Here is a 24,623-nt window from a genome sequence, read left to right on the forward strand (position 1 = left end):
TTATGGACCAGAAGGAGAATGAGATGCAGTAAACACACACCTGCTCTATTATGGTCCAGAAGGAGAATGAGATGCAGTAAACACACACCAGCTCTATTATGGACCAGAAGGAGAATGAGATGCAGTAAACACACACCAGCTCTATTATGGACCAGAAGGAGAATGAGATGCAGTAAACACACACCTGCTCTATTATGGACCAGAAGGAGAATGAGATGCAGTAAACACACACCAGCGCTATTATGGACCAGAAGGAGAATGAGATGCAGTAAACACACACCTGCTCTATTATGGACCAGAAGGAGAATGAGATGCAGTAAACACACACCAGCTCTATTATGGACCAGAAGGAGAATGAGATGCAGTAAACACACACCTGCTCTATTATGGTCCAGAAGGAGAATGAGATGCAGTAAACACACACCAGCTCTATTATGGACCAGAAGGAGTATGAGATGCAGTAAACACACACCAGCTCTATAATGGACCAGAAGGAGTATGAGATGCAGTAAACACACACCAGCTCTATAATGGACCAGAAGGAGTATGAGATGCAGTAAACACACACCAGCTCTATTATGGACCAGAAGGAGAATGAGATGCAGTAAACACACACCAGCTCTATTATGGACCAGAAGGAGAATGAGATGCAGTAAACACACACCTGCTCTATTATGGACCAGAAGGAGAATGAGATGCAGTAAACACACACCAGCTCTATTATGGACCAGAAGGAGAATGAGATGCAGTAAACACACACCAGCTCTATTATGGACCAGAAGGAGAATGAGATGCAGTAAACACACACCTGCTCTATTATGGACCAGAAGGAGAATGAGATCTGATGTTTGCGGACAGGGAATGACTGAAGATGTTCCATATGAAGAAGAAAGAACATGCTCTCATCACTTTGTCTCCCAATAACTTTTGTGAATAGGTTGACTTGCTTACCTTCTGGCACTACTAGTTTTTATGAATGTGCTTGAGGTGATAACCTCTGCATTTGTTGGATTTTTTAAATATGAGCATTTTGAATATGAACGGGCAAATGATTTATTTCAGAAGAAATAAATCCAACTGTTTTTAATGTCGAAGAGCAAGGCAAGGTCTTTTCACATTCGAAAAAATGTCCCACATAACTGATTGAAGTTGAATGCACACTGAACATTTGTGTTCATTATTACCGTGACTGCAGTTACTGTGTTGCAAAACAGTCAAATCTCAGCAACAATCATTGGGAGTCAAACATTTGCGTAGCGCTTGACTGTTGAATTTTATGTCACCGAGGATATACAACAGATCATGTTAGAACTGTAACAATATAAACATATCATCTCTCAATGACTAGCACACCAACCAGCAGCAGTGCTGATGCAGTGGCGTGAGTACACAGGCAGATGGTAGGCTGGAGTATAGACATACCATATGAATACACCATACAAGGGGTATACAGAGAGAATACAGAAAGAGGAAACTGCAGGCACAACAACACTGAATCTCACATTCCTTCCTGGTAACGCACCAGGTAATTAAAACAATACAAATAGCTTTGTGCAGCATTTTGGCAAAACTGGTTTAGAAAATCATACCTCAAGTCATGCAATGAAATTAACACGTTCACACAACAGCAATATGATATTCTGCTATCCACTCAGTGTACTAACGTTTTCATCAGTAGTCAACGCATATAAACAGTAAGTTGGCACCACTTTCATTTCAACTACAATTTCCCAAATGAATTCCAATTTGTAGAATTCACTAAAGTACTTTTTCATTTGAAAAACTGAATTCCATTTTTTCCAGAAGTTCTTTGTTGAAGTGTTCAGGTCCAGAGAGGATCAGTGGGTGCTGCGGCTGAGGGTTCCTCCTCAGTCTGATTCCACTGGTCTCTCAGTGTGGTTGTCTGGCGTCTCACCCCCGTCGTGTTGTGATTCTGTCTTGTCTCTCCCCTCCTCCCCCCCACCGTCCTAGGAGAAACACACAGCAGAAATGGTTGAATGTGATAAACAATTGTGTGCATGTGTGTATGCCCGAGTGGCGCAGCGGTCTAAGGCACTGCATCTCAGTGCTGGAGGCATCACTACAGACACCCTGGTTCGAATCCAGTCTGTATCACAACTGGCTGTGATTGGGAGTCCCATAGGGCGGTGCACAATTGGCCCGGTGTAGCCCGTCATTGTAAATAAGAATTTGTTCTTAACTGACTTGCCTTGTTCAATAAAAAAAAATGTATATTTATATATTTTTAAATGCGTCCTTCTCTTCTATTTGTGTGGTTGCTACCGCTCTTCCACCCTCTCGAGGCCCATAATTGTATTTTCCTCACATCACTTGTTTCTAGAGCAGAACCAGCACACTGTTTCACTATGACACCCTACACCCACAGTCGCTCACTCACCTGGCTTAGGGCTAAGGGGGAAACTGGGGAGCCGTCATGGAAGAGGGTGCTGTAGAAGACTATGAGAGTCTCTACGATGCGGGCCTGGTGGGGGTAGTCTACCAGGGAGGACAGGGCCACGGTGGCCCCGGAGGGACGGGGACGCATCAGGGTGGGGCCAAACACAATGCCAAGGTTACTGGGACTCATCTTGTTCTCCTGCTCACACTCAGACACCCTGAGACAGGAGAAAAGTGAAGAAATAAGAGGGAGGAAGGAAAGAGTAAGAAAGGAGAAATGGCCACGATGAGCTATTTGTTCTTCATCAAACGTTAGGATTAATGTCCCGTGTTAAAATCACATTTTATGTGTGTGTGCCTTACTCATGGTCACCTCACCTGCACAGATGCTGTGCAATATAGCGCAGTGTGGCTGTATTAGCCTGCGGCAGCTCCGTTAGCATTAGCTCCCTCAGGCTGTGGACCAGAGTCAGGACCTCCAGAGGAGTCTCAGCCCCCAGGTCTGCCAGCACTGCTGCCCCAGCCACCTCACCTCCATCTGGGCTAGGAGACGCAGAACGCAGGCTCTCCTTGGCCAGCCCCATCAGAGATGGATAGAGATGGAAGGGAAAGATAGGCTCTGGCAGCTGGAGAGGGAAGAAGGGAAAGCGAGGGGGGTGGAGATGAAGAGAAGGGGACAGAGAGTGAGGGGGTGGAGAGGAAGAAGAGGACAGAGAGAGGGTGGAGAGGAAGAGGACAGAGTGAGGGGGTGGAGAGGAAGAGGAGGACAGAGTGGGGGAGGAGAGGACGAGGAGGACAGAGTGAGGGGGTGGAGAGGAAGAGGAGGACAGAGTGAGGGGGTGGAGAGGAAGAGGACAGAGTGAGGGGTGGAGAGGAAGAGGACAGAGTGAGAGGATGGAGAGAAAGAGGAGGGCAGAGAGAGGAGGTGAAGAGGAGGAAAGAGTGAGGGGTGGAGAGGAAGAGGACAGAGAGTGAGGGTGTAGAGAGGAAGAGGACAGAGAGCGAGGGGGTGGAGAGGAAGAGGACAGAGAGTGAGGGGGTAGGGGAAGGAGGACAGAGTGAGGGGGTGGAGAGGAAGAGGACAGAGAGTGAGGGGGTGAAGAGGAGGGCAGAGTGAGGGGGTGGAGAAGAAGGAGGACAGAGTGAGGGGTGGAGAGGAAGAGGACAGAGAGTGAGGGGGTGGAGAGGAAGAGGACAGAGAGTGAGGGGGGGAGAGGAAGAGGAGGACAGAGTGAGGGGTGGAGAGGAAGAGGACAGTGAGGGGTGGAGAGGAAGAGGACAGTGAGGGGTGGAGAGGAAGAGGACAGAGAGTGGGGGTGGAGAGGAAGAGGACAGAGAGTGAGGGGGTGGAGAGGAAGGAGGACAGAGAGTGAGGGGGTGGAGAGGAAGAGGAGGACAGAGTGAGGGGTGGAGAGGAAGAGGACAGAGTGAGGGGTGGAGAGGAAGGAGGACAGAGAGTGAGGGGGTGCAGAGGAAGAGGAGGGCAGAGTGAGGGGTGGAGAGGAAGGAGGAGGGCAAAGAGTGAGGGGGGTGGAGAGGAAGAGAGGGAGGGGACAGAGGGTGAGGGGAGGGAGTGGGATGCAGAGTGAAGGAGGGATAGTGAGTCTAGAAGTGGAGGGAGAGTATTTTGTGAGTGTATGTATGTAACAGTATGTTACCTGTCTGAGGTAAAGTTTGAGCATGTTGCTGATATCATGAGGAAAGGCTTGGGACAGTTCCACCAGCTCTTTCCCATTCTCAAAGGCCTGGCACAGCTTCTCCACACGAGTCTTCACCCCATTCACACGATAGATACCCTATACACACACACACACACAGTTTATATGTCAAGTCATTCTTTCAATGTGTGTGTGTGTACTACTCTGTGTGTAAGTGTAAAAGCACCTTCATCCTAAGAGCCCTGCTCTCTATCTCTGTGATGCACTTCCTGATGACCAGAGGCACACCATCGGGGTCTCCCAGCCCCTGCGTGAAGTCCCTGCCAAATAGCGACAGGCGACCTTGTAGCTTCTTATGGCCACACTGGATAGCCAGGCTCTCCAAGCAATGCCTATGGCATGCCAGATAACACTGCAGGAGGGAAGACAAGCAAATAATATAGTAACTTTACAGTCAGTAAACAGAGTAGACATATTACACATTCTACTGTACCTCCTAGGGTGTGTGTGTGTGACTCACCTCCTCACACTCTGCACCCTGGAAGTACACATAGCTGTTACACTCTCTGCATTTGGCAGGTGTGCGGAGCTTGCGGAGTCTGTGGGTCTTTGCTGCCTTGGACATTCCCACATTCCGGAAGGGACCAGTGGGAACGGCCATCTCTGGCTCTGTCCCGGAACACACAGCAAGAGAAAAGACAAACAAGAGAGAAGAGAAAGTTCAGAATGAGAAAGAGAGGGTCGTATCCTAACCTGAACTATTCATGCAATTCTCCCTCTGTGTGGATCTCGATTTAGACAGAGTTCAGACAAACGGAGACTTGAGGAGGACAGTGTTTGTTACCCTGTTCAAACGAGGTGACGTTTCCATCATGTTCCTCCAGTTCTTCATTGGCTTTAGGTACGTGCCCTGAAACACACACTATTATATATCATTGAATATTCTGAATGATACATCGCTGGACCCTTTTCTGTAATCTAGAAATTGCTGAGGCTCTATGGTAGCTGTGCTGGAGGTTGACATTCTAGTTTCTACATCAGGAGGTACCAGTGCTGGAGGACTCCAGACCATAGACTCCTCCAAGACAGTCCGAGTCCTTCATCGTTGACGGCCAGGACTTGTGTGATTGCTGACCTTGCCCTTCAATAAGGACAAATACCACCAATGAGCTTTCAAATGAAGCACCATACTGAAAACTTCTAATCTTGGTTCGTGGTTCCTATAAATCACATCTGTGGTTAGAAAAGTGTGCTACCCTTCTTCTTAGACCATTAGAGAAGTGGATGACCCCTTACACGAGTCAATCAGGACTCACCACATCTCTGTGTGACTCCATCCTCAGCACCACCCTCCTCGTCTGTGGTAGGTGTGGTCTCCGTGCTGATTGGTGCGTCCGTGGGAGGTGTGGTCTCCGTGCTGATTGGTACATCCGTGTTAGAGCTGTTGTGGCGGGTGCGTCCAGACAGACTGATGAGGGAAGGAGAAAATGACATTGCTTCCTCCTGAAAATCACAGTAGTTGGTAGCCAACTAACTGGCCTGTTCTGACCCTTTGAAGGCTAACGCCACTTACAAAACGTTTCTCTGCACCTGCTATTTTCCGATCTCGACAACATTATGAATCACTGAAAGGTCAACTGTAAACGATTTCAAGTGTGAACCCACTGGTTTGATGAGTAGGGCTCGAAGTGGTAGTGAGCTTCAGGCTCTGGGTTCGACAGATGTCTGGCATCCTCTGTGCTCGTGTAGAGATGTCTGGCATCCTCTGGGCTCTTGTGTAGATGTCTGGCATCCTCTGGGCTCTTGTGTAGATGTCTTGCGTGAGCGGCGTACTGTTGTCCCGGCTCGTAGAGCTTGGTGCTCTCACACAGAGTCTGGTAGTGGACTGGCAGCGCTGCTGTCTGCATGTGCAGCAGCTGATAGTACGACACTGTGCACTGGGGAGGGAGACATGTTGTAAAGAACTACAACACCCAGGAATAAGCAATTCGATGGAGACAAACTACAATTTCCATAAACACATTTCGTCTGTCCCAAGATCTCTCGTGAACAGACTTCATAAACATAATCAAACCTAAAGGTGGATGTAGTCATGATTATGACGTTTGATTGGTCAGTGCAATCCACCTGCAGGGGGGATTTTACTTCCCTGACAGAGGCGTGAGTTGACTTACAGATCTGAGGGTGTGGTCTGTGTGTCTGATGACATCATGGATCTGTCTGAGAGTGCTGCCCTTAGTCTGCTCTCTCTCCTGGTGCCGCGCCTCCGCCTCGGATATACATGCACGATACACAGCCTCTGCCTCTTCAGCCTGTAGAGACACACAAGGACCAGCCATTAGGTGCGATACATTTTGCTCGCCTGGCATAACTGAGTTGGCAGAGTTGGCACTTCAGGATCTATAAAAAGGTCTGAAAAGTGAAAACTTAGTCCATCTGGCATGCAAGGCAAGCTAAATTCGAGACGCGCTCTCTGCCCCTATCAGACTAGTCAGCTGACCTTGGTTCTGGCCTCCTCCTCCAATCGCTTCTTCCGGTCCAGAGCTTTAAGCCCGCCTGCTCCCCCTTGTAGCTCCTCCTCTGCCCGACCCCTGGCCTTGTCATATTCCTCACAGCGAATCACGTACGAGCCTCGAGCTTTACGCATGCTACTCTCAGCATCAGTCTAGGAATAGACAAACACACACACAAACACATGAAATAATAATAATACATTTTATTTGGTGGATACCTTTCAAGGTAATCAAGGATATCTTACATTACAAGTAGCCATTAAAAGCAAGTGTAGTACATAAAACCAATTGCATCAATCAAAGTAAACATTTTATCAAAGGACCAGATGAAATAGGACAGATAAAAGAGGATGGAAGTGTTGGGGTTTAGGGGGTAGGGTTGAAAATAGGATACGGACCTGGTTTAGGTAAGGGTTTAGGGGGTAGGGTTGGGTAGAGGATACAAACCTGATTTAGGTAGGGGTTTAGGGGGTAGGGTTGGAAATAGGATACGGACCTGGTTTAGGTAAGGGTTTAGGGGGTAGGGTTGGGTAGAGGATACAAACCTGGTTTAGGTAAGGGTCTAGGGGGTAGGGTTGGGTAGAGGATACAAACTTGGTTTAGGTAAGGGTTTAGGGGGTAGGGTTTGGTAGAGAATACGAACCTGGTTTAGGTAAGGGTTTAGGGGGTAGGGTTGGAAATAGGATACGGACCTGGTTTAGGTAAGGGTTTAGGGGGTAGGGTTGGGTAGAGGATACAAACCTGGTTTAGGTAAGGGTTTAGGGGGTAGGGTTGGAAATAGGATACGGACCTGGTTTAGGTAAGGGTTTAGGGGGTAGGGTTGGGTAGAGGATACAAACCTGGTTTAGGTAAGGGTTTAGGGGGTAGGGTTGGGTAGAGGATACAAACCTGGTTTAGGTAAGGGTTTAGGGGGTAGGGTTAGGTAGAGGATACAAACTTGGTTTAGGTAAGGGTTTAGGGGGTAGGGTTGGGTAGAGGATACAAACCTGGTTTAGGTAGGGGTTTAGGGGGTAGGGTTGGGTAGAGGATACAAACCTGGTTTAGGTAAGGGTTTAGGGGGTAGGGTTGGGTAGAGGATACAAACCTGGTTTAGGTAAGGGTTTAGGGGGTAGGGTTGGGTAGAGGATACAAACCTGATTTAGGTAAGGGTTTAGGGGGTAGGGTTGGGTAGAGGATACAAACTTGGTTTAGGTAAGGGTTTAGGGGGTAGGGTTGGGTAGAGGATACAAACTTGGTTTAGGTAAGGGTTTAGGGGGTAGGGTTGGGTAGAGGATACAAACTTGGTTTAGGTAAGGGTTTAGGGGGTAGGGTTGGGTAGAGGATACAAACCTGGTTTAGGTAAGGGTTTAGGGGGTAGGGTTGGGTAGAGGATACAAACCTGATTTAGGTAAGGGTTTAGGGGGTAGGGTTGGAAATAGGATACAGACCTGGTTTAGGTAAGGGTTTAGGGGGTAGGGTTGGGTAGAGGATACAAACCTGGTTTAGGTAAGGGTTTAGGGGGTAGGGTTGGGTAGAGGATACAAACCTGGTTTAGGTAAGGGTTTAGGGGGTAGGGTTGGAAATAGGATACAGACCTGGTTTAGGTAAGGGTTTAGGGGGTAGGGTTGGAAATAGGATACAGACCTGGTTTAGGTAAGGGTTTAGGCTAGGGTTGGGTAGAGAATACGAACCTGGTTTAGGTAAGGGTTTAGGGGGTAGGGTTGGGTAGAGGATACAAACCTGGTTTAGGTAAGGGTTTAGGGGGTAGGGTTGGAAATAGGATACGGTCCTGGTTTAGGGTAATGGTTTAGGGTAAGGGTTTAGGCTTAGAGTTTTGGGTAAGGGTGTGGGTTGGGGGGCACATAGGGATACATAGGTATAGTGAGAATGCACAGAATGGAGGGTAGGACAGAGAATCATAGAACACAGGCTATAGGTTATAGGCATCCTTGAAGAGGTGTGTTTTAAGGAGGTTTTTGAATGAGATGATTGTATCTGCATGTTGTATGTGTGGGGGGGGATCTCATTCCAGCAGCTGAAGGCCCGGGCACCCATGGTGGAGAGGCAGAATGAGGGGGTGACAAGGAGACCAGTAGAGGAGGAGCGGAGGGAGCGTGAAGAAGCATAGACTGAGAGAAGGTCAGAGAGGTAGGTGGGTGCCAGGTTGTGGAGGGCTTTGTAGGTGAGGAGGACTGTCTTTAAGTTAATAAAGGATTACACAGGGAGCCAGTGTAGATTGATGAGGATTGGTGTGATGTGTTCAGTTGATCTGGTGCTGGTGAGGATTCTGGCAGCAGAGTTCTGGACCAGTTGAAGTCTGTTGGTGAGTTTGGTGGGGATACCAGCGAGGAGAGTGTTGCAATAGTTCAAACGGGAAGTGACCAGGGCATGGATGAGAGTTTCCTTGCTGGAGTGTGATAGCGAGGGGCGGAGCCTGGAGATATTGCAGAGGTGATGTCATCCTGGTGATGGTTTTTATGTGGGGTTCGAAATAGAGGGAGCGGTCCAGAGTGACACCGAGGCGTTTGACTTTTGACAGAGCGATTGGTAAACCATCTACTCTCACTGAAATATGGAATATCAACGTCTTTCTCATACATGACATAAGAGTGAGACATGATAACACGTGCGCAGCATTAACATGTCAAGGCAACATGGACAAGACATAGGAGTGACTTTACCTGTTTCCTCTGGGCCCTCTGCCACTGCTCCCCGAGCTCTCTGCGTCTCCTCTCATGCTCCTGTTTACACTGCATCAGAGGCTGGGCCAGAGAGGGGTTGAGATAGACATTATTTCACTTGTAATAATCCTTGTAGGTGTGTGTGTGTGTGTGTGTGTGTGTGTGTGTGTGTGTGTGTGTGTGTGTGTGTGTGTGTGTGTGTGTGTGTGTGTGTGTGTGTGTGTGTGTGTGTGTGTGTGTGTGTGTGTGTGTGTGTGTGTGTGTGTGTGTGTGTGTGTGTGTGTGTCACAGGCTGCTGAGGGTAATACTGGCTGGAACGGAGCGGATGGAAAGGCACCTGGAAACAATGTGTTTTAATGTATTTGATACCATTCCAATGATTCCGCTCCAGTCATTAACACAATCGTCGTCCCCAATGAAGGTGCCCTCAACCTCCTGTGGTGTGTGTGTGTGTGATACTGTATCTACCTGTAGAACAGTGTGTATGGAGCCAGTGGTTTGCTGCACTCCCACACTCTGCTCCAAGTCCTGCTCCAGAGCCAGAGAGTAGATGGAGAAGAATGGCATCTGGGGCTGAGAGCAAGAGAGAGAAAGAGAGAGGAGAGTTTTATGTGTTTATGTGCACGTTTGTCCGTATGTGTGTGTGTTCTCCCATTACCTGTGCAATGCTCTGCTTACAGGACTGACATAGCCTCTGAAGACCCTTGGCAAACTCCATCTCTGGAACACACAGACACAGAAACTCACACACTGCCTTGTTAGCAGAAAACTAAAAAAGCAGAAATTGAAATGGACAACAAAAAGTTTGGCCCAATTCCATTTCTGCCCCTAGATACTGGACAGGTGTATGTAATGTAGTTGAAGCCCTAAGAGGCCGAGAACAACTGCTGATGGACACAGATAGAAGAGTAAAAGAGACAGAATAATTAGATAAGTCAAAGTGATCAACCCACCCAGAACAGTCCTTTTCTCCACATAGCTGATAACGTCCTTCAGGTATCTGGACACAGCCTTGGCATAGGAGAGAGCGGAGTCCACTCCTCCCTCACTGCACTGCAGTAGGAGGTCAACCTGTTCTCCACTCAGCACTGACACACACACACACACACACACACACACACACACACACACACACACACACACACACACACACACACACACACACACACACACACACACACACACACACACACACACACACACACACACACACACACATTCATATGAGAATGTATGAGTATGACATGATTGGAATGGGAAACAGAATGCTTAGACATCAAGGACATGTCATTTTGTACTTACTGCAGCAGTCCTGCTGGTCACTCCTCCCTTGACAGTCTTTGGCCTGGGCTGAGTCTAAGCCATACAGGTTCTCCATAGACTGCACACACACACCATCTCCGAGGTCACACAAATGCTTAGACTGAGCCATCCTTTACGATCAAAGAAAACATTGTTTGTTTTTTACACACACACACACACACACTCACCCTGCTCCTCTCTGTTAGCGGTAAAGACAGGAGGGTGCTGCTGTCCACTTCTCCCATCAGAAGTTCCGACACACTGAGGGGGAGAGAAGGAAAGGGGTGTAAAATAGGGAGAGAGGGGGGAGAATGGGAAAAACCTTATCAATGTAGATCCTAGGGATAGTAAAGCGAAACACACACACACACACACACACACACTTACCTGCTACTGAAAGCCACAGCCATGGTCTCGATGGCTTTCTCAAAGTCCTGCTTACCCATGTCACTGCTGTCCTTGTAACTAAACCCTGGACACACAAATACACACATTTGATCTCACTACACTCTCAGTACACAGACCACCCACACCTTGATCCACACACATTCCAACAGGTGTCCAGTTCTAACAGTAGAGCTCTGACCTTTGACCTTGGAGATGAGTGTTCCGGCAGCAGTGAGGGTCTCTACAGTGTTGAGGAGGGGGTAGGCACCGATCACCTGCCTCAACACACGCAACACCTCTCCCAAACACTCCTGGGCCAGGTCACGACGGTCCAGCTGCCTGTCTGAGAGGTTATCTATCTGCCTGTCTGAGACAGAGACAGACAGCTATGTTATTTATAGGTCTAGAACTAAAACTGAAACTAAACATAAAGAAATAAGCATGAAAAACTGGTTTGAGGTGACATTCACAATTGTAACAGCAGCGCAGTGAGGCAACCATACGAGTGATAAAGTTCAACTTTAAAACACAACTTTAAAAATGTACTATTTTAACCTTGTATATGCTCACGCACGTACACACCGCAGAATTTGGATTGAATTCGATTTTTTGTTAAATATCAGAACAAACATTTTCCAGAATGCATTAGATCAAACACGGCAGTATGGAAGGGAACAATCTAACATCTCATGACAAAGAAAAATACTGTTTTACATCTAAATTATAATCAAACTAATATTTAAATAGATTTTTTTATTTAACTAGGGAAGTCAATTAAGAACAAATTCTTATTTACAATGACGGCCTACACCAGCCAAACCCGGACGATGCTGGGCCAATTGTGGGACTCCCAATCACAGCCGGTTGTGATACAGCCTGGATTTGAACCAGGGTGTCTGTAGTGACGCCTCTAGCACTGAGATGCAGTGCCTTAGACCACTGCAGCACTCGGGAATATGTGTATTCATTCCATTAAAAAATGGCATATCCTTATGATAAAAGATTTGTCAAATGAATGAAACTTTCATGTTTCACTTCTTAGTTGAATTGGTTTGAATTAAATTCTACTTCATTCAATTCCTATTTTGCTTCCTGTAGGTTGAGGCCAATTCGAATTCACCCCAACCCTGACACACACACACCACACACACACACAACACACACACACACACACACACACACACACACACACACACACACACACACACACACACACACACACACACACACACACACACACACACACACACACAAAGGAACAATATGTTATAGAAAATGTAGGTTATTTAAGCAATAAGGCACTAGGGGGTGTGGTATATCGCCAATATACCCCGGCTAAGGGCTGTTCTTAAGCACGACGCATCGCAGGGGGTGCCTGGAAACAGCCCTTAGCCGTGGTATATTGGCCACTGCTTTATTCATATAAAAATCTGATTTATTAATTTCTCCATGTGGTCATCCTCCCGGGGTGCCGTATTGCTATTATAAACTGGTTACCAATTTAATTTGAGCAGTAAAAATAAATGTTTGTCATACCCGTGGTATACGGTCTGATATACCATGGCTGTCAACCAATCAGCATTTAGGGCTCGAACCACCCAGTTTATAATAGTACATAAACAGGCAGTATACACACACAGCACAGTACAAGTATAAACACACATATAATGAATCAAGCAAGAGGCCATGTAATGAAGCACTGTTTACTGGGGAAAAAGAGAACCAGCACCAGTAGCAGTCATTGAAACACAGCTACTGTTCTACTTCTCCTTTTTTGTGTGTTGTTTCTCAGTTGGGCCTTAGACGACTAAAGTGTGAAAATCAGGAACTGTAGGGCTGTTGTCTGTCACACTGCCACTCTTGATGTAGGAAGTGGTGGTGGACACGGACAGCACGTGAACCAACGTTCAAATGTAGTCAAAATGCAGTTTGGGGCTGAAACGTCAATGTTTTAAGAAAAATGTACTGTGTACTACTGCTTAGACCCCTAATTATTTAGGGGCCTAACTCTTTGTGAGTGTACCATCAGTTGGCTCTTGTTCTGTGGTTGATTTTAACACTCCTACCTCTGTTGTCACATTGTAATAACACACATACCCACTAAGAAAAGTCTCTCTCTCTCTCCTCCCTTCATTCTCTCTCTTTCTCCCTTATCTCCTCGCCCTACTTGGAGACTGGAGAACAGGAAGTTGCGATGAAAATAGCTGCCTGGACAGGAAGTGAAGTCACCCTGACATGGCTTAGCTGGTTCGTTCCAAGAAATGAGTGCCTTTTGCATCCCTTTGATATTTTTAAGTAGAAATTGTGCACCAATATTGAATGTTAAAAGCCTGTTATATTCAATGAAGTGTCCTTTCATATAGACCACATGGAGAAATTAATAAGTCAAATGTTTATATGAATAAAGCAGTGGAGGACGACTCATAGTAATGGCCGGAATAGAGTGAATGGAATGATATCAAACACATGGTTTTCATCTGTTTGATACCATTCCATTCACTCCATACCGGCCATTACACTCTATTCCAGCCATTACACTCTTGACCCAAACTGCTACAGACCTATATCTATCCTACCCTGCCTTTCTAAGGTCATCGAAAGCCAAGTTAACAAACAGATTACCGACCATTTCGAATCCCCTCATACCTTCTCCACTATGCAATCTGGTTTCAGAGCTGGTCATGGGTGCACCTGAGCCACGCTCAAGGTCCTAAACGATATCTTAACCGCCATCGATAAGAAACAATACTGTGCAGCCATATTCATTGACCTGGGCTTTCGACTCTGTCAATCACCACATCCTCATCAGCAGACTCAACAGCCTCGGTTTCTCAAATGATTGCCTCGCCTGGTTCACCAACTACTTTTCCGATAGAGTTCAGTGTGTCAAATCGGAGGGCCTGTTGTGATGTCGCTCTTGCTGCTGGTTATTCTCTGATCCACCTCTACGCAGACGACACCATTCTGTATACGTCTGGCCCTTCTTTGGACACTGTGTTAACTACCCTCCAGACGAGCTTCAATGCCATACAACTCTCCTTCCGTAGCCTCCAACTGCTCTTAAATACAAGTAAAACTAAATGCATGCTCTTCAACTGATCGCTGCCTACACCTGCCCGCCCGCCCAGCATCACTAAATATCAAATCAAATCAAATCAAATTTTATTAGTCACATACACATGGTTAGCAGATGTTAATGCGAGTGTAGCGAAATGCTTGTGCTTCTAGTTCCGACAATGCAGTAATAACCAACAGTAATCTAACCTAACAATTCCACACTACTACCTTACACACACACACAAGTGTAAAGGGATAAAGAATATGTACATAAAGATATATGGATGAGTGGTGGTACAGAACGGCATGGCAGATGCAGTAGATGGTATAGAGTACGGTATATACATATGAGATGAGTACTGTAGGGTATGTAAACATAAAGTGACATAGTTTAAAGTGGCTAGTGGTACATGTATTGCATAAAGATGGCAAGATGCAGTAGATGATATAGAGTACAGTATATATACATATGAGATGGGTAATGTAGGGTATGTAAACATTGTATTAAGTGGCATTGCTTAAAGTGGCTAGTGGTACATTTTTACATAATTTCCATCAATTCCCATTTTTAAAGTGGCTGGAGTTGAGTCAGTATGTTGGCAGCGGCCGCTAAATGTTAGTGGTGGCTGTTTAACAGTCTGATGGCCTTGAGATAGAAGCTGTTTTTCAGTCTCTCGGTCCCTGCTTTGATGCACCTGTACTGACCTCGCCTTCTGGATGATAGCGGGGTGAACAGGCAGTGGCTTGGGTGGTTGTTGTCCTTGATGATCTTTATGGCCTTCCTGTGACATCGGGTGGTGTAGGTGTCCTGGAGGGCAGGTAGTTTGCCCCTGGTGATGCGTTCTGCAGACCTCACTACCCTCTGGAGAGCCTTACGGTTGTGGGCGGAGCAGTTGCCGTACCAGGCGGTGATACAGCCCGACAGGATGCTCTCGATTGTGCATCTGTAGAAGTTTGTGAGTGCTTTTGGTGACAAGCCGAATTTCTTCAGCCTCCTGAGGTTGAAGAGGCGCTGCTGCGCCTTCTTCACAACGCTGTCTGTGTGGGTGGACCAGTTCAGTTTGTCCGTGATGTGTACACCGAGGAACTTAAAACTTTCCACCTTCTCCACTACTGACCCGTCGATGTGGATAGGGGGGTGCTCCCTCTGCTGTTTCCTGAAGTCCACAATCATCTCCTTTGTTTTGTTGACGTTGAGTATGAGGTTATTTTCCTGACACCACACTCCGAGGGCCCTCACCTCCTCCCTGTAGGCCGTCTCGTCGTTGTTGGTGATCAAGCCTACCACTGTAGTGTCATCCGCAAACTTGATGATTGAGTTGGAGGCGTGCATGGCCACGCAGTCGTGGGTGAACAGGGAGTACAGGAGAGGGCTCAGAACGCACCCTTGTGGGGCCCCAGTGTTGAGGATCAGCGGGGTGGAGATGTTGTTACCTACCCTCACCACCTGGGGGCGGCCCGTCAGGAAGTCCAGGACCCAGTTGCACAGGGCGGGGTCGAGACCCAGGGTCTCGAGCTTGATGACGAGTTTGGAGGGTACTATGGTGTTAAATGCTGAGCTGTAATCGATGAACAGCATTCTCACATGGGTATTCCTCTTGTCCAGATGGGTTAGGGCAGTGTGCAGTGTGGTTGCGATTGCGTCGTCTGTGGACCTATTGGGTCGGTAAGCAAATTGGAGTGGGTCTAGGGTGTCCGGTAGGGTGGAGGTGATATGGTCCTTGACTAGTCTCTCAAAGCACTTCATGATGACGGAAGTGAGTGCTACGGGGCGGTAGTCGTTTAGCTCAGTTACCTTAGCTTTCTTGGGAACAGGAACAATGGTGGCCCTCTTGAAGCATGTGGGAACAGCAGACTGGGATAAGGATTGATTGAATATGTCCGTAAACACACCAGCCAGCTGGTCTGCGCATGCTCTGAGGACGCGGCTGGGAATGCCGTCTGGGCCTGCAGCCTTGCGAGGGTTAACACGTTTAAATGTTTTACTCACCTCGGCTGCAGTGAAGGAGAGCCCGCAGGTTTTGGTAGGGGGCCGTGTCAGTGGCACTGTATTGTCCTCAAAGCGGGCAAAAAAGTTGTTTAGCCTGTCTGGGAGCAAGACATCCTGGTCCTCGACGGGGCTGGTTTTCTTTTTGTAATCCGTGATTGACTGTAGACCCTGCCACATACCTCTTGTGTCTGAGCTGTTGAATTTCGACTCGATTTTGTCTCTGTACTGAGACTTGGCCTGTTTGATTGCCTTGCGGAGAGAATAGCTACACTGTTTGTATTCGGTCATGCTTCCGGTCACCTTGCCCTGGTTAAAAGCAGTGGTTCGCGCTTTCAGTTTCACGCGAATGCTGCCGTCAATCCACGGTTTCTGGTTTGGGAATGTTTTTATCGTTGCTGTGGGTACGACATCGTCAATGCACTTCCTAATGAACTCGCTCACCGAATCAGCATATTCGTCAATATTGTTGTTGGACGCGATGCGGAACATATTCCAATCTGCGTGATCGAAGCAGTCTTGAAGCGTGGATTCAGATTGGTCGGACCAGCGTTGAACAGACCTGAGCGCGGGAGCTTGTTGTTTGAGTTTTTGTTTGTAGGCTGGAATCAACAAAATGGAGTCGTGGTCAGCTTTTCCGAAAGGGGGGCGGGGGAGGGCCTTATAAGCGTCGCGGAAATTAGTGTAACAATGGTCTAGTGTTTTTCCAGCCCTGGTAGCACAATCGATATGCTGATAGAATTTAGGGAGTTTTGTTTTTAGATTAGCCTTGTTAAAATCCCCAGCTACGATGAATGCAGCCTCAGGGTGTGTGGTTTCCAGTTTACAAAGAGTCAGATAAAGTTCGTTCAGGGCCATCGATGTGTCTGCTTGTGGGGGAATGTATACGGCTGTGATTATGATTGACGAGAATTCCCTTGGTAGATAATGCGGTCGACATTTGATTGTGAGGAGTTCTAGATCAGGTGAACAGAACGACTTGAGTTCTTGTGTGTTGTTATGATGATCACACCACTTCTCGTTAATCATAAGGCATACCCCCCCGCCCCTCTTCTTACCGGAAAGATGTTTGTTTCTGTCGGCGCGATGCATGGAGAAACCAGCTGGCTGCACCGACTCCGTTAGCGTCCCTTGAGTTAGCCATGTTTCCGTGAAGCAGAGCACGTTGCAATCCCTGATGTCTCTCTGGAATGCTACCCGTGCTCGGATTTCATCAACCTTATTGTCAAGAGACTGGACATTGGCGAGTAGTATGCTAGGGAGTGGAGCGCGATGTGCCCGTCTCCGAAGCCTGACCACGAGACCGCCACGTTTTCCCCTTTTTCGGCGTCGCACAGGGTCGCCGGCTGGGATCAGATCCATTGTATTGTGTGGAAGGCAAGACACTGGATCCGTTTCGGGAAAGTCATATTCCTGGTAGGAACGATGATGAGTTGACGTTAATCGTATATTCAGTAGTTCCTCCCGACTGTATGTAATGAAACCTAAGATTACCCGGGGTACCGATGTAAGAAATAACACGTAAAAAAACAAAATACTGCATATTTTCCAAGGGACACGAAGCGAGGCAGCCATCTCTTTCCGGCGCCGGAAGTATAAGGTAAAATAAATAAAAATTAAATAAAAATGACAATGAGCGGTCCTCTTCGCAGCAGCCTCCGCTGGAATAAAGACTTGCTAAAGTGCCAAAATTCAGCATTTTGTCCCTCTGTGACCCTCTGTGACCCTCTGTGTCCCTCTGTGACCCTCTGTGTCCCTCTGTGACCCTCTGTGTCCCACTACTCTGGACGGTTCTGACTTAGAATATGTGGACAACTACAAATACCTAGGTGTCTGGTTAGACTGTAAACTCTCCTTCCAGACTCATATTAAACATCTCAAATCCAAAGTTAAATCTAGAATTGGCTTCCTATTTCGCAACAATGCATCCTTCACTCATGCTGCCAAACATACCCTCGTAAAACTGACTTTGGCAATGTCATTTACAAAATAGCCTCCAACACCCTACTCAACAAATTGGATGCAGTCTATCACAGTGCCATCCGTTTTGTCACCAAAGGCCCATATACTACCCACCACTGCGACCTGTACGCTCCCTGTTGGCTGGCCCTCGCTTCATACTCGTCGCCAAACCCACTGGTTCCAGGTCATCTACAAGACCCTGCTAGGTAAAGTCCCGCCTTATCTCAGCTCGCTGGTCACCATAGCAGCACCCACCCATAGCACGCGCTCCAGCAGGTGTATTTCACTGGTCACCCCCAGGGCCAATTCCTCCTTTGGCCGCCTCTCCTTCCAGTTCTCTGCTGCCAATGACTGGAACGAACTACAAACATCTCTGAAACTGGAAACACTTATCTCCCTCACCAGCTTTAAGCACCAGCTGTCAGAGCAGCTCACAGATCACTGCACCTGTACATAGCCCATTTATAAATAGCCCAAACAATTACCTCATCCCCTACTGTATTTATTTATTTATTTTGCTCCCTTGCACCCCAGTATTTCTACTTTGCACATTCACCTGCTGCAAATCTACAATTCCAGTGTTTTTAATTGCTATATTGTATTTACTTCGCCACAGTGGCCTTTTTATTGCCTTTACCTCCCTTATCTCACCTAATTTGCTCACATTGTATATAGACTTGTTTTTGTACCATATTATTGACTGTATGTTTGTTTTACTCCATGTGTAACTCTGTGTTGTTGTATGTGTCGAACTGCTTTGCTTTATCTTGGCCAGGTCGCAGTTGTAAATGAGAACTTGTTCTCAACTTGCCTACCTGGTTAAACAAAGGTAAAATAAATAAAAATTAAATAAAAATGACAATGAGCGGTCCTCTTCGCAGCAGCCTCCGCTGGAATAAAGACTTGCTAAAGTGCCAAAATTCAGCATTTTGTCCCTCTGTGACCCTCTGTGACCCTCTGTGTCCCTCTGTGACCCTCTGTGTCCCTCTGTGACCCTCTGTGTCCCTCTGTGACCCTCTGTGACCCTCTGTGTCCCTCTGTGACCCTCTGTGTCCCTCTGTGACCCTCTGTGACCCTCTGTGTCCCTATGTGACCCTCTGTGACCCTCTGTGTCCCTCTGTGACCCTCTGTGTCCCTCTGTGACCCTCTGTGACCCTCTGTGACTTCCAGGAATATTTATACCACTTAACTACAAAATGTCTCCAAGTTTTCACCATCATTGTAAATCCCTAGTTATTTTTGTTGCTTTGACAAAGGCATTTCTGAAGATTTTTATTTATTTAATGTGATTAATGTGAAAAACGTTCCTCATTTTAAGGTCAACCCTGTTACGTGAACTGAACTCTCATTTTAATTTAGTGAAACTATTCCTTTTTAAATAATGTTTTCAAAAATAAACATTCAACATCTAATAGTCAAAGCATAGTTTAAAAGCAAATGAGCTGGTTTTACTATTTTGGGATATTTTCTGGTGTTTTGTGGTGCAAAACTGAGTGGGTCGAGCATAACAGGTCAACCATGTTACCCATAGATAGACAGGCTAGAAATGTTTTAAGCTTGCATTCAATTGCCCCTCCCTGTTGTACACAACAAGCTTCTATTTCCCCTGTCACATGGAGATTTATGGCTGATTTAAGATGAAATCGTGAACCCTGTTACTTTATTTGGCACTTACTATAGTACTTTTTTGAGATGGGATTTTTATTTTTATTAAGTTGAACATTTGCTCTTTATGACAGAATTTTAGAATTAGGTGAAATCGGAAAAAAAAAATGCACCAAGTTACACATCTGAAAAGGCACCGAATAGGTGGAACGACCCGGCTTGCTAAATTCCAAATCGACCCCTGGTCCTCGTAATGTAAGGGTTCTGGGTTATAGGAAAGCCTGTGAGCTGTGTTTACACACCAGACAAATACTATAGTGCTGCGTACCTTGTGTGACATACTCCCTCTTCCTTCCTCAGTTTCGCAAGGCATACACACACACACACACACACCCTGGCTGGGACACACACAATGTTACAACATAACTAAGGGCCAGGGTTTTTTCCTTTCCATATGACCTGACTAAGAAAACTCAGAACTCTAGTTATAGGCTAAAAATTTGAATTTTTACTGGTCAAAAACTCCTGGCCATTATAATGCCTCGCTCACCTTCCCCCAGCACCATTTCTTTCAGTTTCTCCACAGCCTCAGCGAAGCAAGCCACGTCCCGGAGCAAAGCGGGGATGTCCTCCACTTCGATGCCCACCTCCGAGGCCTCTGTGGTGGGGCTGGAGGTAAGGCTCGCTCCTTTCCCCTGGGTCTTACTGAAGGCCCAGGCTCCAGCCGCCTGTAGGGGGAAGCCAGCCGCACTGGCATGTCGACTCAGGGCTGTGGGCCGTCTAAGGCAGGCTCCAAGGACAGGGGGAGGGCTGGCGGCCGTGGCCAGCCTGGGGTGCAGCAGACAGGTGGTAGTGGGGCAGGGAGGAGCCTGGGGGTCCTGGAGGGATGCAGGGAAAGGGAGGGGGACATCCAAGCCACCATCTCTAGTGGGTTGTTCCTGGAGGACAGATAGCTGGTGTTGAGACACACCAGAGGACAAGGGGGAGGTAGGGTGGGGAATGGGAGAGTGAGAGCCGGGTAGGTAGAAAGAGAGGAAGGAGAGGAAAGAGTTGGGGAAGAATTAGAATGGTGGTGATGAGTGATGACACAGATGTTACGACTAGAGGATGATGATGCTGATGATGAAGACAACTGTTGTTGAGAAACCTGTGCCTCTAAAACAATTTGAAAGGCCACGAGTCACAATGCAAAAGCATATGGGAAAAACACAGAAAGAGAAAGATGATTCAATGAGGATGACCAACACTGGAAAATTCCCAAACACTGACAAGTTGACTTATCATTGCCAGGTGACAGGTGTGTCAGACTGGAAGCCACGCCCACACCTGGCGGCATTGCAAAACAGAAATCCCTTAAAGTTGGCATTAGCAAGCTATACACATGTAACGTAAGACAGTTTCCCCCTCAGGGACATTCGTTCTATTTTATCCTACACTACCAATGCCTGATGCAACTTCAAGTAGATTTAGCTAGTAGCTAAATTATGTATATACCAACGCAAACTCGCGGGGCTTTACAAGCAGTGATATAAATTACGAAATTATTAAAACGCGCAAACTCAGCAAACTACCCAGGACTGAGATGCAAATAGTCTTCATAAAGCTAGGCTAGTTTAGCTAGCGAGTTAACGTTACTTACTGATGAGTTGTGTGACCCAAAGTTTCCCCCAAGACTCTTCTTTGAAACTGAAGTTTTATTTAATTCCTTTTTCTTTCTATAGAACATTTTCAAATAGCATCCTATCTATTTTAATATAGATTTCACTCCATTGAGATTGAAGTTTGCTCCAAACGTCGCTTCTACAAATCCCCTTGTGCTGCTTGGATTGATTGCTTGGCTGGCTGTACCGAACTCTGTGGTTGTCCCGTTATCTTTCTTCCTGGCTGTAGCTAGTAGATGGGGTCAGTCCACACTACGCCTGTAGACCACTGAACTGCATGGCCATACTGACACCTGCAGGGGTACATATTTAATGATTTCTCACCCTAAAGATGGTGCCAACAATGGCTATTGTGTCCAATTTTGGTGCCAGTGCCAACTAATCAAAATACCTATTTGATTGGTTTCATAACTAGACCCACAACTGCACATTACATTAACCATATTAGATCATGTACGAAGTAATGTTTCGTCATGATATGATTACAGCTTTTTGTAATAAATGGTTTATTTGCTATTATAAACTGGGCGGTTTGAGCCCTGAATGCTGATTAGCTGAAAGGCGTGGTATATGAGACCGTATACCACGGTATGACAAAACATTTATTTTTACTGTTCTAACTACATTTGTAACCAGTTTAGCAAAAGCTACCTCAGGGGTTTGTGGTATATGGCCAATATACCACAGCTAAGGGCTGTATCCAGGCACTCTGCGCTGCGTCGGGAATAAGAACATCGTTTAGCAATGGTATATTGGCCATATACCACACCTCCTCGGGCCTTATTGCTTAATATAATGATGGTTTATACCACACATAGGCCTTGACATTTTGACAATGATTCTCATAAACTTGAGTTTAATTTGAATACAGGAGTGACATAGTGAGTGACATGAAGACATTTTAGCTCTCCTCATCCAGATATAAACTAACACATTGAAATGTTGGCAAATGTAGAAGACAGTATTATACAGTATCTCAAGTGTTTGAGCATTGGAAGCCAAATGGAACTCAACCCAGTGAATGGAACTTCCGTGTGTGCCTACTGTACTTCATGGAATTAATATCATTAAATTATCGGTCTCTTTTATGACACTCTAATCTCAGACTCAGCCCACGCACCTCAATGAGAGCGCGAGATTATTTTCAGGCAAACTTCATTATGATTTATTTTTGTTCTAGCACCATCTAGTAGTTCGTTCAACGTAATTTTATTGAAATTACGTGTAAACATTGATTCAAACAGTGTGTGCCCAGTGGGATTTGTCTGTGGCTAGATAGTCGGTTAGCCAAGACAGGGAACGTGCACAGAGACATAGATATACAAAAGGATCATCAACATTGCGTTATCTCCACATTACTGGCCTGTAATTCAAAGTGAAAAAAAGGAAGCCTGTGCTAAAAGATCCACTCCAAATCATTATATTCTGTTTGCAACAATGCTGTTAAGTAATACTGCAAGACAACACTGCAAAGAAATGTACTTTTTTGGCCTAAATAAAAAATTTGGTTTGGATGAAATCCAATGCAACACACATATTTTAAAGTATTGTGTTGGCAGCATCATGTTATGGGTATGCTTGTCACCAACAGGAACTGGGAGTTTGTAAGGATCAAAAGAAATATGAAAGGACCAATTTCCAGGTAAACAGTTAGAGGAAAACCTGCCACAGTCTTCTGAAAACCTAACCCTGGGATAAAGTTTTATTTTTCAGCTGGACATTTACAAAATAATGGATGCCAAAGAGACACAAAAATGGCTTTCCAAGAGGTGTTGAGTGTTCCTGAGTGGTACAGTCTCAGTCCTGACTGATCAGAGACAAGGTTTGAATATTGCTGTCCATCAGTTATTCCCCACTTAATTTACAGAGCTTGACCAATTTTAACAAAAACAATGGATAAGTTGGTAGAATCTTATTCAACAAGATTCATAGCTGTAATGGCTGCCAAAGGTTGTAACGTAATACGCCGGGAGTCAGGAAGCAGGTGCAGAAGGTAAGTTTAATAATGAATAGATGCAGATGAACAAACATGAGAAGCGTACAGAACGTGAGAGAAAACAATACTATCTAATGACTGATGTCAACTGAGGGCTAAATAAAGGGTGAGTAAGCGCGGAGATAATGATGACCAGGTGTGCATAATGATGGGGAGCAGGTGTGCGTAATCATAGTTGCCAGAGCTGGTGGTTAGTAAACCGGTGAGGTTGAGCTCCGGAGGGAGGGAGCAGGAGACAAAGGTGCTTCCACCAAATATTAATTCTGGGGTGAGAAGAAATATGCAATCAAGACATGTTCTTTTTTTGGTCTATAATTTTCTTTCCCTTTGAAAATGTGGAGTTGATTGTGTAGATCTGTACATGACTTTCGCAAGGCACTTGTGGTGTGCATGACTTTCACAAGGCACTGTAGTTATTGGGAATGTGTTTTATTGTGAGACATTGACTCATATATATATATATATATATATATATATATGAGTCACTGTCTCGGCTAGCTCAACCGTCCCATCTTCTTCAGGATCGGTGGGTCCCCGGCGGGACGGTTGAGCTAGCCGAGACAGTGACTCATATCTGTTTTGTTTCTTGCTGCTTTCGTTCTCAAACCAAGAAGATAAAGGAGGAGGCTGTTGAGGCAGGACTCTTGAAAACAGGAGATGCAAAGAAAGATAAGAAGGTGAAGACCTTTATTTTACTCTGATCAGCTGTCCAAATGTAATGTAACAGGCGGACAGCATTAAGGCTACATTGTTTGGTATGTTTTATTCACAGAAATCCTGCAAGAGTAAAGGAGGAGAGGGAAAGAGAAGAAAGAACCTGCAAGAGCAAATGTCTCCCCTTTGCTCAGATGGTGAGAGTCCTTATCTTTTTTCTGGTAAAAATGTCCATCTGTGTTGAAAATTTGACAATTTCCCCTAAATACATACTATTGTATTGATGCTGCATTCACGTGTTAGTTGGAACACGTTCAACAATTACGCAAGTTGGATATATCCAAGTTTCCTAGTTCCGACTAGCAGGTGAACTCCAGTGGCGGTCAGTGCAGTTAGAGAGAGAGGACAGGCTCTGCTTACTCTGCTCCAGGGGAGAGGTAGGGACAGAGCTGCATTTCCAATTACACTGTGACAAATACTCAGACCTAAGAGAATATTTATTTCCCAAAATTATAATTAAATCCAAAGAATTTGAAACTATAAAAGATGAAGAAAAAAATCGAATATTTATTGGGTGAAAAGCCAACCTGAGGGACAGCCAGTGAAAAGTGCAAAGTAATGTCGATAATATTTCCCGTTTTGTTTTGTCTTTCATACCATGTCATGTGTCTTCTCAGTCATGTTGACACTGGTCTACTACCATTGCTTTAATGTATTGTTGTTCTGATTAATATTGTTGTTGTAGTTGTTGTTAATGGTAATCCCATGTCCACTACTACTATTA

At 45.9% G+C, this 24,623-nt stretch overlaps 1 protein-coding gene across 3 annotated transcripts; it reads right to left on the reverse strand.

Moving 5' to 3' along the window:
- Nucleotides 1-1,254: 1,254 nt before the first annotated feature.
- LOC139550380 (rho GTPase-activating protein 45-like) lies at nt 1,255-21,389 on the reverse strand. Of its 3 annotated transcripts, none has more exons than XM_071361247.1 (22): nt 21,168-21,389; nt 20,079-20,481; nt 11,117-11,284; nt 10,918-11,002; nt 10,719-10,791; nt 10,531-10,609; nt 10,182-10,316; nt 9,887-9,948; nt 9,697-9,801; nt 9,229-9,309; nt 6,556-6,720; nt 6,230-6,367; nt 5,721-5,992; nt 5,372-5,523; nt 5,104-5,196; nt 4,900-4,965; nt 4,576-4,724; nt 4,282-4,467; nt 4,056-4,193; nt 2,776-3,023; nt 2,399-2,615; nt 1,255-1,967 (listed from the first exon to the last, which is right to left on the reverse strand). In XM_071361247.1, exons 1-22 carry the CDS (start codon nt 21,252-21,254, stop codon nt 1,869-1,871), a joined length of 3,201 nt encoding a protein of 1,066 aa, XP_071217348.1. In that variant the 5' UTR covers nt 21,255-21,389; the 3' UTR covers nt 1,255-1,868. The 3 variants fall into 3 exon arrangements, with proteins under 3 accessions (XP_071217348.1, XP_071217347.1, XP_071217349.1); XM_071361246.1 differs by having other exon boundaries at nt 4,900-4,977; XM_071361248.1 differs by lacking the exon at nt 5,104-5,196.
- Nucleotides 21,390-24,623: the final 3,234 nt, after the last annotated feature.

The sequence above is a fragment of the Salvelinus alpinus genome, chromosome 23 (genome assembly GCF_045679555.1).
Source record: "Salvelinus alpinus chromosome 23, SLU_Salpinus.1, whole genome shotgun sequence".
In the NCBI taxonomy this organism is placed as follows: Eukaryota; Metazoa; Chordata; class Actinopteri; order Salmoniformes; family Salmonidae; genus Salvelinus; species Salvelinus alpinus.

Excerpts from the sequence above, each read along its gene's own strand:
- LOC139550380 (XM_071361246.1), bottom strand. The coding sequence starts at position 21,254 with ATGTTCTATAGAAAGAAAAAGGAATTAAATAAAACTTCAGTTTCAAAG. Across the intron at positions 20,482-21,167 it reads TTGGGTCACACAACTCATCA|CTATCTGTCCTCCAGGAACA; the intron begins GTAAGTAACGTT and ends TCTCAACACCAG. Across the intron at positions 10,792-10,917 it reads GCTGTGGCTTTCAGTAGCAG|TGTGTCGGAACTTCTGATGG; the intron begins GTAAGTGTGTGT and ends TCTCCCCCTCAG.